General features: G+C 58.6%; 1 protein-coding gene across 7 annotated transcripts in view; it reads left to right on the forward strand.

Annotated features, from left to right (window-relative positions):
* EXD3 (exonuclease 3'-5' domain containing 3) overlaps positions 1-13,673 on the forward strand; it is a 252,663-nt gene extending 238,990 nt beyond the window's left edge. For 4 of the 7 annotated variants that reach the window (XM_059865385.1, XM_059865392.1, XM_059865384.1 and 1 more), the window contains 2 exons: positions 4,354-4,447; positions 13,113-13,673. In XM_059865385.1, coding sequence (XP_059721368.1) covers positions 4,354-4,447; positions 13,113-13,429 — 411 coding nt within the window. In that variant the 3' untranslated portion in view covers positions 13,430-13,673. Of the gene's footprint in view, positions 1-4,353; positions 4,448-7,820; positions 11,782-13,112 lie in introns of those variants that run through there. The other 3 variants (XM_059865388.1, XM_059865386.1, XM_059865389.1) reach the window with 2 other exon arrangements.
* The last annotated feature ends 220 nt before the right edge of the window (positions 13,674-13,893 follow it).

Below are 13,893 nucleotides of genomic sequence, written 5' to 3' on the forward strand. Positions count from 1 at the left end.
GAAGGAGCCCTAAGGCCCAGAGGCTGTTCCAGGGTGGCTCCTCTGAGCAGAGGTCAGCATCACCAAGGTGACTCAAAGCACTTTGAAAATTCAGCTTTTAGAGATATCAAAGAAACAAGCAAAACTGATCTAGTGCTGTCTGAACTGCTCATCTTCCAGGTGTTTTGGGTACCAGCCTCCAACCACCTGAGCTTATGCTGCCAGCCTTAGCCAAGCTCACACTGACTTCTGCAGCCTTTTTGGAGTCACCAAAGGTTTGGCTCCTGTTATCTGCTGAACTTAAGTTTTCTTCCAGCTTCTCAGCTCCATGGGTGGAGGTGCAGAAAGAGGATGGGATGCTGAGATGGCCCTGGAGCTCCAGGCTCAAGCATCCAGTCATTTGAGTCCTGGGAGGTTCATGCGTCACTGCTGCTGAAATCCCCAGCCAGGAGGGCTAAACCAAAACAGGGCGCCAGCTGGGCTGCCAGCATTGCAAAAGGACATTTCACCTGCTTCATCCTTCTTGGTGGCACAGGCAGGGAGAGCCTCAGTGCAGGGGGGCTCAAGCTGCTGGGGCCGGGGACAAGCACCTCACCAGGCTCAGGGACCACAGATCCACACCAGTGATAACACCACAGTCTCAGTCCAATGACATCACTCCTTCTAATCCCCATGTCACGCCCGTGGTGATGACAGCACAGAGCTGTCTGGGCTGCAGTGCCCCTCTGGCCTGGGGTCCTGGGGAGGAGCACACGGGTGTGGGTGTGACAGTGCCCCACACAAGCAGCCGCACTTTGGCCAGGATGCACGGACGGGCACAGGGAGAGGGGACAACAGTGAGGGAATGCAGCCGTCAGGGGACCACGGCTTTCTCTGAAATGAGCCGCACCTGCTCCTCCTCGTCCTTGCCACGGATGTGGCAGCAGAGCCAGGGCAAGCAGGGGAGATGTCGTAGTCGCATCCCCCAGCCCAGGCAGGGAGCCTGAATTCCGCTGCAGCTCCATCTCCCCTGCTGCCGAGGCATCGGAGCAGGGACACGCCGCGGTGCTGCGCTGCCGTGCGCCGGGCAGGGGCACCGGGCCGCGCTGATTCACACGGGGAGCCGGGGGCCGGGCTGCCGTGGGAAAACGCGCCCGCCATGGCTCCCGAGCGCCGGGATTGCTTCAGCGGGGGTGCAGCCAAGATCCATTTCACAGAGGGCAGAGCAGATCTCGGCTGGGATTTACCAGTGACTAAGCATGTGCTGGCACGGGCTGCCCCAGCGTGAGAAAGGCAGGGCTGCTCCTCTTCCGAGGTGTGCCCGCTGCTGCCCTGCACCCCAGTGCCGCGGGGCATCGGGCACCCTGCTGTGCCACAGGGACACCAGCGGCAGCGGACTGGGGGCCACTCAGAAGCCTGTGGGGGCTGCAACCCCCCAGTCCCCTCCTCCCAAGCTGGACTCTGCCCCTTTCCTCATCCCTGAGGCCAGGCAGGATGGTATGAGCAGAGCCCCTGCATTCAGCCCACTCAGCACATCGGCCCCCAGGCAGGACTGGGGCGTGGGCACCCCAGCTGCCACCCCCACCCCGAGCCTGGCACAGGGGCTGGGAGGACCCCGAGATGTTACAGAGAGGACAAACCCTTCTGTCAGGTCATGGCCGCTGCTCACAGCAGTCACACCCCAGACAGTGCTCCAAGGTGCCATCATCTCCTGCTGATTCATCTCATGAAGACTTTTGGGGCCACAGCTAATCCTGCCATGATGGATCTGTAGAAATCAAACTTTCCTGAGAAGAAATAACCATCCCTTCTCCAGCAGAGAGGCTTCCTACTTTCCTACCCTATTTACAAAAGATCCACCAAAAAACTGTTCCACATCCCCAGGAGCCAAGCATCAAGCCTGAGGCCACCACTGGTCCCTGCAAAGCAGCCGTGCAGCCCAGCCTGTGGAAGTGGCAGCCTTCCCCACTCACTTCATCTCTTTTAGCTCATTTTGTCAAGGCATTAAAAAAAATTATTTGCAATTTTTTATTACAGCTAATTGGTGCTGCTGCTTAAGTGGCTTATCTGGCTCCTGACCTCATACTCTGTTTTTGGGAAGCTGAAGGTGGTGAAGGCCCAGAGGCTATGGGGTGGCATGGGGCAAAGAGTCTCTTGGCAGTGCCTGGCAGCCTCAGAGAGTGGGGAATGCCAGGATATCCCTGTGCTGCTGGGCATTCCTGGCCCAGGGAGTGAACTGCCCCTAATTCACAACAGTCATGAACTTTGAAGAAGCAGAGAAATTCGTGCAAGGTCACTCTCTGCACCCAAGCAGGACAAGAAGCCTGTGCCCAGCGTGCTCGCACTGCTGCCCAGGAGCCTGGTGGGCTCCAAGCTGCCAGGGTTGGGCATCCTGGGGAATTTGGTGTGTGGCAGAGGGCAGGGGAGCTCCTGCATGTCCATGCCAGCAGGGAAAGCAGGAGAGGAGGGTGTCCTTGGGCCCTGCTGCACCCTCTTGGCCAGCAGTTCAATGGACAGCTGGTCTGGGAGCTTTCTGGAAACCTCTGATTCTCCAGTGATGCCACCATACACAAGAGGTACCATCACCACCCCTCCAGGCTCCATGTCCCTCTCCAGCATGCAGCCCATTGTCACTGTCATGGGGAGTGGGACCAGCACATGTCCCCAGCAATTGCCTGTCCATTCTGCCTGCCTGCTGCAATCCCACAGATCCCTGTGAGGGTGTGGGTGCCTGTTGGGGGGTGGCATCTCGGCTCTAGGTTCAGCCTATGCGAGCTGGGATGTCCTCAGGCCTCAAAGGTACCATCCAATATCTGGTCAGGCTCTGCAGAAATTCGGGTTCCCACAGACCACAGCATCATTCTGCTTCCCTGGGCTCTCACCCAGATGCATTTCCCGGGTCCCTGGCTTTCAGGGTGAGACCGAGGAGGGCTTTGCCCTGCTCAGGGCAGGAGGACATGCTCAGCCCCCCGTGATATCAGTGCTCTCATCTTGCCCCCAGCATGAGCAAGGAGCAGCGCAGGGCTCTGTCCCCAGTTGCTCAAGGGGTTGTTCCCTGATGCTGCTGTGCAAGTCAGAGGATTACCACAAAATCCCCTTTTAAAAGTGATGCAGTGTTTTCCATGTAATTTGGGTGCTTCCAAGATCACCCCTTGTCCATCTCTGTCTGTCTGTCCGTGCTGCTCCTCAGCAGGGCTGGAGCAGTTGGGCCTCAGGGAACTAAGCCCAGGTGTCCTTTCCAGCCAAAAGGTTGGGGATGTGTGCTGGGATGGGGATAGATGGGGAGTGTGTGATGGTTTTGTGGAGGCTGCCAGTGGGAATCACCTCATGCTGCAAGGCATAGCCAGGACCTGGTGGCAAGCTCGTTTCCAAACAAATCAGCCTGCCCCGTTCCTCCTCCAGGCAGCTGTGTGGGAGCAGGGCCATGGCTGCCCCGTGCCATGAACCCAGCACTGCTCCAGCCCCAAACCAGCAGAGTGGCTGCCAGCCTGCACCAGGGCCTGCCTGGGAGCTGGAAAAACCTTTCTGGTTTCAACAGGCTCTGGAGCAAAGCCCCTGGCAGGGAACTGACTTGTTCTGGTTAGTGAAGTTGCTCACCTCTCTCCCTCCTTGCCTTGGGTGCAATGTGCAGAAAACAGCCCCTAAAAACAAACAGCTGACAAAAGGTGTTGTGGCACATCCCAACAACCAGCTCCTAGCCCGGGAGGGAGGGGAGAGGAGAGGCAAGGTGTCAGGGCTGTGATGCTCCCAGGGAGGTTTAGTGCTGCTCACTCTGGGCAAACGTTTGGTTGCCAGCTGCACCCTGTGCTTAGTCCCAGGCACCATCCCTGGGTGTTCCTCAGCAGTGGGATTTAGGGAGTTCTTTGGGGTCCAGCACCTGGCACATGTGGGCACTCAGAGACCTGTCTGGGTACATTTTGGCAAACAAAATGTGGTAGAAAGCGTGACTTAGTGCTCACAGTGCTGCAGCAGAGCCAAGCCAAGGAGAGCCAAATGAGAGTCCAGAGTGTTTTGAGGTCCACAGCCTTCATCCCCAGCCCCTGACAGACAAGAGAGATCAGATCTTGAAGCCACAGCTGAGATTTTGGGTGTCTGCTTGATGCTGGTGTTTTCTGGCTGGGCAGCAGTGCTGGCAGCCTGTCTGGAGATGTGGCTGGGCACACACAGATGGAGCCCCTCTGGAGGGGTTCTTGGGCTTGTGGCTGGCGTCTGTGCCTGTCCCTGCTCAGTGGGACAGGCCTTGCCCTGGTTTCCCTGCTGTGGTGCATGTGAAAGGGGCTGCCCAACCTGTGCCAGGGGTGCCCAGCACGGGTTTGTGCCCTGGGCAGGCAGGATGCCCAGGGAGCACAATGGCCATCTCACTGACCTCTCCCTCTAACTTCTCTCTTCTGTCAGGTGTGCAATTGCAACAAGTACCTGAAGGTCTCACGGGAGAGGATGAAGCAGCTGGTGGAGAGCAGCAGACAAGTGTCAGGGGAACACAGTGCAGGTGAGTGGGTGGGTGGTCCCCCCTCCTGTGCCCTTCCCTGTGAGTCACTGCTCTGGACAGAGCAGGACCATCCCCCTGGGCCTGGGGGTTTCTCAGAGGGGGATAAGAGTGCCCTGACATCAACCTGCCACATGGTGCAGACCCACAGAGCTCTTTCAGATCCGGTTTATGTCTCTGCGCTGGCTGCCCTGTCCTGCCCTGCAAGGCACGGGGTCATGCATGGGATTGCCCAGCCCGGGGAGTTGGTGACATGCCAACAGTAGCTCAAGTGACAGCCTGAGACCTTCATCACCTGAAAGTGAAAAACTCAGCTTGGGTGGTGAAATGCTTTCTGGCTGGGGCTGCTCACAGTGCCTTCCTCGCCTGCCCAGTGCCTCTTGAATTAGGTTAAGCTGCAGGGAGGTGAGTCAGTGCCGCCCACCCAGCCAGGCTCCAGCGGGCGCGAGGGAGAGAAGGCTCCTCCATAGCCCAAGGTGCATTGACCCACACACACTCCTTCCCACAGGGAGACCCATTTTGGTGGCAAACGACACCCATGGCAGGCACACCGGAATGGGAACGTGCCCCTGCTGCTGCTCCAAGCCAGCCCGGGCTCTGCCCCAGCCCTTTGGTGCATCCCTTCCCATCTGCTGCCAGCAGGGAGCAGAGGGAAATGGCGGCTGCTGGGCGCTCCTGGCCGGCTGTGGCTTTGCCGGGGCTGCACGTGTGGCTCTGGGCATGAGGAACGTGGTGGGGCAGCTTTTCCCAGGGTGCCGGCAGCCTGGGAGTGCTGTGCTTCCCCAGAGGCCAGCACATCCTCCCCAGCGGTTTCTCTGGTGAGGGCACTCTCTGCGTGTGTACCCAGCGACCAGACAGGCCAGTTCAGCCAGTTCCAGAGTATGGGAAATTGAAATGCTGTGGTTTGTGTTCAGAGTGAGCCGTTTTCCCTTCCCCCTTTGGGATGAGGTTGATGGAGCTGGGAGGGTCTCACACAGCACCATGGCTCCCCTACAGAGACTCTTTCAGGGACCACCTTGCTCTATTCCTTACACTCCATCTGCAACACGCCGTGTCCCTATCAGGCTGTGCAGTCTCCTGCTGGGTCCCCCCATGTACCTGGGGGTTCATGGGGAAGGAGCAGGTGGGACCCCTGTGCTGGCCATGTCAGCCGTGGCACTGGAGCATCCTGCAATGGGGCACATCCTCTGCCCCAAGCAGGCAGGGCAGGGACCAAAGGTGCCACAGCATCCCCAGAGGGGTGGTGGAGACATGAAACAGAAGCTGTGATTCCCAGACAGGTGGGCATAGCAGGGCTGAAGACTTGCCAGCAGAGTCCCCTGTGACCCAGGGCTCTGGCCCCATTCTGAGGGTTCCACTTCTGTTTGGATTTTGCTAGGAGCTGCAGGGATTGCAAGCAGGGATTGCAAGTGTGAGCTTGACTAGGTTGCCCCAAAATGTCCCACCTTGGGTCAGATACTCAGGAAGACAAATAGGAAGGGTGTGCTGACAGTGTTCTGTCAACACTTGGTGGGGACAGTGGTGGCTTTGGAACAGGCTGGGCAGCCACAGAAGTGGGTCAATAAGAAAAATCTCACATGTTCCCTGATTTCCCTTACATTTTCCTGCTGCAGCAGTTGGTGGCAGGACCTGCTCTGCCCTTGTCATGGCCCAACACATGGCATGGGGGTGTTCAGCACCCACAGCCCCACACCAAGACTGTCCCCTATCCCATGACTCCAGCCCAGGCCATGTTGTCCCTGTCATGCCCCTGTGCATGGCCCAGACCATGGCCAGGTGCTGCTGCTTGGCAAGAAAATGCCTTTTCCCTCCTCCTCCTTCCAGGCAAGGAGGGAACATTCTCCCACGGGGGCCTCACCTCTCCAGGGAGCTGATGGGTGCTGGGGAAGATAGGTGATGGGGACAGATCCTTCAGGACCACCTCTCAACACAAGTCTGCATCTGGCCCAGGTGCTCCCAAGTCCTGGGGTCCAGCTGCAGCCAGTACTGCTCCATTTGGTTCCTGGATTTTTATAGCAGGGCTTCCAAGAGATGAAAGGACAATTATTCATCCTGTAATAGCTCACTCTTACTTGGACCTAGGACTTTCACAGGTTTTAGGGAACATAATCCTTGACACAGCCACATTTTTCCCTGTGTGAGGGTTTTGACAGAAGTGCTGCAAATAGTTTCAAGCCCCGACAGCTTTTCCCTGTGATTGCCCAGTGGGATGCTCTGAGCAGCTCAGGTGCCTGGAGCAGACAGGGGCAGAGAGGGGAGCAGGGCTGTGGGTCACCACGGGACACAGGCAAGTCCTTGCTGGAGGCAGTGACAGATTGTGGCTCCCAAGGGACCCAGGGGAATGGGCTGTGTCACAGGCTCTTGTCTGGTATGGGGAACTCTTGCTTAGTCAGTGCAGTAAAACCAGCTGGCACGGAGCCCCAGAGCTCAGTGGGTGCTCTGCCAGATGAAATCTGGTCTCTGGGAAAGGTGAGGATATAGCACATTCCATCAGGTTGGGAGCTGCCAAACAGAGGAGGCGAACTTAATTGCAAAATCTCCCCTCACCATCTAAAATGTGCTGCAAAAGATGAAAACAATGGATCCTGCTGCCCTTGAGTTGGTGGTGCTGACCAGGCAGGGTGTAGCCTCCCTCCCGTGCTGGGTGGACACCCTCCCTGAGCAACTGCCAGCACTGGGGCTCTGGACACAGGTGCTGGGTAAGTCCCAGATGGCTCCAGCAGTGGCTGCAGGAGCAGCGGGAGTGTCCCTGCACTGGGTGGCAGGATGGCATCGAGCAGCTGGGGCACCCACCTTGCCCCTGCCAGCCTGAGCAGTGACTTGGGGTTTCTTTCCCTTCTCAACCCTCGGCTCCACCCCAAGCCTGGGGAAAAGCCATCAGAGACAGCTCAAGGCAGGTGGGAGGAAGAGCTGCAGGCCACAGTGTGGGGAAGGCTGGAGTGGCAGCTGGACTGTCCCTCCTCTACAGCCACTACACTGGGGCAGCTGAGGGCATGGGCTGGTGGGACCCACTCCCCTGAGCCAAGAGCTCTGATGGACAGCAGGAAGAGCCCCCTGCATGCCGGAAGCCCTACAGCTGGAGGCTTCCCTGATCTACAGTATTTGGCTTTGCTGTGAGCATCACACTTGTCTTGTTGCCATGTGGAAAAGGTGCGAGATAGATCCTTGTCCCGTCCTGAGAGTGTTCTTGCACCCATGGATCCTCACTGCTTTGTACCAAACTCCATTTGTGGAGCCAAGGCACCCCCATTGTTTTGGGCTGTTCTGAATACTTCTGCATGGAAGGGGATGAGTTCCTGAGAGGCTGCACCCCTGAATCCAGGGGATCCCCTGCCCCCTTCAGCCACCCCATGCATTTAGTCTCTCTTTTCTCCAGGGTGCAACAGAATAACAGGAGCATCTTCATGTGCTCAAGCAGATCAGGGATGGACCAGGGGCTGCAGTGGTGAGACCAGCCAGAAACAACCCCCCCAGGCTCAGCTGGGTCGTGCTCTGCCAGCTTTCCCTCTTCAGTGGAATTCACTTGCTCATTTGGAAAAGCAGGACAGGTCTGGGACCCGGTGACATTGCTGTGTGTGCTGGCTTGCAGAGCTCTGCTGTGCCTGCTGACAGGCACGCTGCGCCCAGCATGCCCCAGGAAGGAGCTGGGGGCCATTCAGAGCCAAGGACCATTGCATGCTGCTGCCCAGCACTAGGTACAGGGGCTGGCAGGGTTCTCTTCACAGCGGCACGGGGAGATGAGAGCAGCTGGAGCTGCCTCTTGCTTGAGCTCATCCTCCCTCCTCCACCCTGGGAACATCTTAAGATCACGGCCAGGCTGCTGCAGCCCAGGTTGCACAATCCCGGGTCCTTTGTCCTTTGCTTATCTGCCTTATCAAGGAGGAAAAGATAACCAGGCATCTTCAGTGCCCTGCAATCAGCACATTTCTCAGGCTCGTAACTCCTCTTATCAGGCTGATCTCTCACCGAGGCAAAGGTTTCCCGTGCACCTTTGTACTCCAAGAATGCTCGCAGGTCTGCGTTCAGCCTTGTGCAAAGCCTCGACAAAGCTGCGAGCTTTCTCCCCAGCCCCCCAGCCCCGGCTGCGGCTGAGCCCTGCACACCGCTGCGATGGCTCTGGCTGTGGCGGGGGCAGGGCTCGGGGCTGGCACAGGGCTCGGGGCTGGCACAGGGCTGCCGGACCCACAGCCTCTCCAGAGGCAGCAGGAGCTGCCAGGTGCTTGCCTGAGCCAGCTGGGACAGGCACCCAGCTCCTCACCCCAAGGCCTTGGTTCGGGCAGGCGTGACACAGAGGGATCTGGGCTAGAAACAGGGCCCGTGGGGCAGGATTTTGGGCAGAAGTACCTGGCTCCCTGGGAAGTTTTTGGCTACCACCCTGATACTGAAACCCTGGGGGTGCCCAGGGCTCACACAGTGGGGACAGGTTGCTCCCAGCCAAATCAGGGCTGGGTGGGCTGCGAAAGGGGAATGGGCACAGGTTCAAAAGAGGATTGCCCTGATCCTGCTCTGACCCATCTTTCCAAGCCCTGCTGTGCCCCCCTGTCCTGCTGGGAAGTCCCGGTGCTGTCCCAGTAGTGCTGACCCAGCATTCCAGCATTGCAGCTGACACAATAGGCTGGAGGGACTACAGTTCACCAGTGTCATCATCACGGTGGCCTTTCAATGTGACCCCCACTAAGAGCCCCTCTGTGTGGGGGAATGTGCATCCCCTTGCCCACAGTGGGCAGCCCCTGTCCTGTCCCATGTCCATCCCGCTGGGCTCAGCCCCATGTCCATGAGCAGGACCTTGCAGTGAGGCACATGAAGCTGCAGTTCCTGTCTCATCCCTATCTCGGGACAGGTCACTTTGCCCCCACAGCCTCCCTGTGGCAATAGTTCAGGGTTTTTGTGGGACTACCAGAGTGATCCCGGTGGCTGTGGGTCCCAGAGGCTGCCATGTCCCCCCAGGTGAATGGACTGTTGGTCCCTTGGACTGCCCAGAGCCTGTTCAGTGCCCAGGCTGTGGGATTGGCCTGTGGCGTGGGTCGGCCCCACTGTCTTGGTGCTGGTGATTGGGGATGAAAGAAGGAGATCCAATCCAGGCTGGGGAGCTCCTGCTGCACCCACCTCATGGAGCATGGGGCCACCCCACCCTGGGGCATACAGTAGGGGCTTGAGCACAAAGCAGGGCTGCTGCAGAGGTGACAAGTGTGTGCAGGGGTGGGATCCCACCACTGAGAGTGGCCCTGCTTAGCTCAGGAAAGAACCTGATGCAGAAATAAGCAGAATGGGGGTGCTTCAGCATCCCCTCTCCCCTGGACATGGCAGCATTTGCTGGCGGTGAGACGTCATGGTGGGAAGAGCAGCAGTTTTTGCTGTTCCCATGGGATTAATTCCCACAGGTAAGCAGGGGTGGGCAGGAGCTGTGAGTGGGAAGCACGTGCGAGGCCACGAGGAGATGGCTCTTGTGCTGAGCACTGCCCAGCTGGGGACAGTGCCTGGGGACAACTGTTGCTGCCTGTGGAGCTCTGCAGCACTCACGTGGGGGTGCCCAGCTCTGGGGGGCTGGGGGCTGTAGGGCTCGGCCCCTCACCCAGGGTCTGTCATCTCCAGGGTGACCCAGCCAAGAGGAGGAGAGGTGGGTGAGAGGCAAAGGGGTTTTTATTTTCAAGATGTTTTATAACGGGATTATTAGTTCCCAATAAGTGTTTTGAATTGATTCGGTAAGGAATGGCTTTCCTTTCTGCTCCATGGGGATGTGGTGGGAATCCAGCCCTTGGTGTGAACGTCACAGAGCTCTGCAAGCCACAGATCTGACAAGCTCCCAGCACATGGGAAGGATACGCTGGGCTCCCCATGCACCCTACACATGCCTTTTGCTCCATCTCTGCTGGAACTCCGGGGTGTGCAGCATCCAGGCAAGCTGGGACGCAGTCCCAAGGAAGCCATGGCTCCACTGGGGAGGCCTCTGCTTGTCTGAAAGGGGAGAAAAAAAACCCTCCCTCAAACCCCCCCCCGCCCCCGTTTTCCCCTGGAAACCCCTGCTTTTCTGGGGGACCCAGCCTTTCCCAGCTCAGTTTTCCTGTGTGTCCAGCTGGCATCCTGTGCGTGGCGCCTGGTGGCCCTTTCACCCTGTCGGTGAAGAGAGCACAGGCATCTTCAAAAGCCCTGGGAAGAATTTGGTGGGAGGGGGAGAAGGGGTTTTACAAGCTCCCATTCAGAAATGGTCACTTTGAAGTGATGTAGCATTTTCAACCCTTTGAAGAGCCACAATTAGGAGGGGGCTGGTGCAAGCAAAGGCAAAACTACGGGGTGACCATCACGGCCTTTCTCTCCTCAGGCTTTTAAGGGATGAACTTTCCCTCCCTGCCTGCCTTTTTCCCACGAGCCCAGGGGGTGGGATTGGGGTGTTTTGGGGGAGCTGGAGGTTTCCCATTCCCCTGTGCAGGAAAGGAGGGGTTTGCCATTGGCTTTGCCCACCAGCAGCAGGACAGCAGAGGGAGTGTGTTGGAAGAGAGAGCAAATTACTCCATATCCCTGCAGGCACACGGAATGGCAGTGTCCTGTCAGTGTGCTGGTGCCATGCTCTGGCCAGGGAAATTTTAGGGTCCATGATGGGGAAAGCTGTTGGCCATGGGTGCTGCGTGCTGTCAGTGTCATTTCCATTGCATTGGATCTAAAAGTCCCACCCAAGGTTGATGTCCCTCCCTTCAGGGTCTGGGGCACGAGAGCAGAGAGGATGGGAGAAAAAAGGGTGCCCAGGCTGAGGCCACCCTATGCCACCAAACACAGTAGTGGCACAGGGCAGAGCGGGGGTGGGAACAGCATGAGGACAGAGCCGCTGTTCTTGCCTTGGAGATCTGCCACCCGCTGGCAGGCTTTATCCTGGAGAAACCCCTGGGAAATGGACTCCTCCTCCACATCCCTGCTCTGGGTGGCTCAGGAATCTCCCGAGAGCAGCCTGGGTGTTTCACCACTTGCCAGAAATTTGAGAAAATGGGAAACTGAGGTCGTTGTTTTCCCTTTAGGATAGATGTCAGTGTCCAAAGCAGATGTGGAGGGTGAAGGAAAGGCCTATCCGTGAGTGAGGCCATAGGGCACTTGTTCAGGGCACAGCCCTGATTAACCCAGCTCTTGCCCAGTATCTCAGATGGGGCTTGGGGCTGCTTCCCCTTGTGCTGTGGCAGCAAACCCCAAACTGGTGCTGCTGCTCGGCAATGTGGTGGTGAAGAGCTGGCCTGCAAATCCCCCATGAAAACATCCCCAGGGACAGCCATGACCCTGAACATGGCTGTTGGTGTGCTGGGAACTGGGGGTGACTGTGCTCCACCAGCTCGGGCTGGTAATCTGCCCTGGGGAGGTGTGGAAGGTCTTGGGGGGGGGGGGGGGGGGGGGTTGGGGCTGAGGAACCCCCCTGAACCAGGGGCTGGTGTGAGCTGAGCCTTCCACACCTCCCCCGGGCTGTGGCTCTTTCTGCTCCTGTGATGGGCAGGCCCAGACCCCGCAGCACAGCTGGGGGGTGACTGCCAGGACAGGACAGCTCTGCCAGGATGGGATGGCCATTTCAGGGCTGTTCCCAGCAGTGTTCTCCCACAGCAATCCCCAGCATGTCCCAGCTCCTGACGGCTCTGGAATGCAGGGAAGGGCCAGCTGGGAATGCTGGTGTCCATCTCGATCCCAGCTGGCTCCTGACAGGGTCCCTGTGATCCTGAAAAGGGTCGGGTGAACACCCCAGAAGTGCTGCTAGAGCGATGCAGGATACCTTTTGTTGTCTTAATTGATGCCTGGGCAGGACAGATCCCCCTGCCAAAACGGGGACATCCCGCAGCAACAACTGCAGCCCCTTCCCGGCTGCCAGGCTCCCTGATGGATGGGAGGCAGCTCAACCCCTCGGCTTCCGCTGCCCGGATCTGGCAACCTGCCGTGCCCCTGGGAGAGCCCTCAGGGGGTGCCGGACTGCCTGCTCGGGGCACTCGGTGTGCGACGGCAGCGATCCCCCATGCCGGGGACGGGGCTGGGGCCGTGCGGGGACAGCTCAGGGGACAGCCCCGCGTCACTGTCACTGTGTCCCTTGCCCAGGGTACAGGGGAGGGTCAGACACTGGGGATGGGGCCCAAAGCCTCGTGTCCGCGGGCAGGTCGGGAGAGTCGTGGGTTACATTAGCAGCTGATCCCGGGGGCGGTTTAATTAAAGCAGCAGGAGGGGTTTCCCTGCTGTTCGTCTGCCCCATAACGCAGCCGGGCGTGGGGGCACGGAATCTGTGCTTAACCACGCGAGCCACTTTGTGACGGGCCTGTCATCCCTGCAGGGGTCCAGGCTCTGCCCCGCTCCGAGAGCAGCCTGGCCTGGCCTGTGACCGGGAGGCAAAACCACGGCACCCAGAGCAGCAGCAGCACTGGAGCCATTGCCTAGAGCGGAACAGACCCCAAGACACGGCGAAGGAACTGCAGGAGGTGCCCAGCAGCTGCAGGGGAGGAAGTGTCTGCACGGGTGCCAGCCAGGCTTAGGGCAGGCAGCTGCTGGATGCCTTCTCCCCACTTCAGGGGATGCTCTTCCCTGAGATGCAGGGCAGAGCCTGGACCCCTGCAGGGATGACAGGCCCGTCACAAGGTGGCTCGCGTGGTTAAGCACAGATTCCGCTCATCACACCAGTGACTCGTGGTTTATCTGCTGTCTCCTCTCTCCACAGGCTGCCCGGGGAGCCAGAGCTACAGTGTCACCGTGCCAGCCTGTGACACAGCCCAGCCTGGCTGCGCCCCACGCAGCAAGCAGGCGGAGGGGACAGAGCAGTGTGGGGCAGCCACAGTGCTGGCAGGGGACACGGTCCTGCAGGTCACTGCCATCCCCCCCGGGGTGCTGGACAGAGCAGAGCTCACTGACTTCTACTGCTGCACCTGCTGTGGGAAAGTGTTTTGGGAAGGGTCCCATTTTGGACGCATTGTGTCCGAGTTTCAGGATGTTCTTGTGGCCTCTGGGGACGCACAGAGCATCTATGAGCTGAGCTGAGCTAAGCTGAGCTGAGTTGAGCTAAGCTGAAGCATGGGGGGCTCCACAAGGGAACTGGGACTGCCTGGGGAACCTCAGCAGATTTTGGGCCGTGGGTTTCCAGAGAGGCTGGAAGTGGGGAGATAGGGGCTCTCATTTTGGGATCCATCACGGAGAGCACTGTTACAGGTGCACCAGTAGTTTGCAACAGCCCAAAAATATATGGCCTCCATGAGATCATTAAAGCAGAGGTGGTTGAAGAATGGACCCTTTGCTTTATTTCTGCCCCTCTCCAAACTACACATGGCAAGATGGTGGGAGAACTCTGCTGAACAAAACCACCGCCCCAGCAGTGCTGACTCCACCTCACCCACACACCCCAGTGCCTCTCTGCCCACTCACTCATGGGGAGCAGGAGCTGCATCCCCAATAGTAGCACAGGGCAGAGAGCATCCTAAGCACTCCCAGCCTGTGGGACATGTGCC

Source organism: Haemorhous mexicanus, chromosome 21, assembly GCF_027477595.1.
Source record: "Haemorhous mexicanus isolate bHaeMex1 chromosome 21, bHaeMex1.pri, whole genome shotgun sequence".
In the NCBI taxonomy this organism is placed as follows: Eukaryota; Metazoa; Chordata; class Aves; order Passeriformes; family Fringillidae; genus Haemorhous; species Haemorhous mexicanus.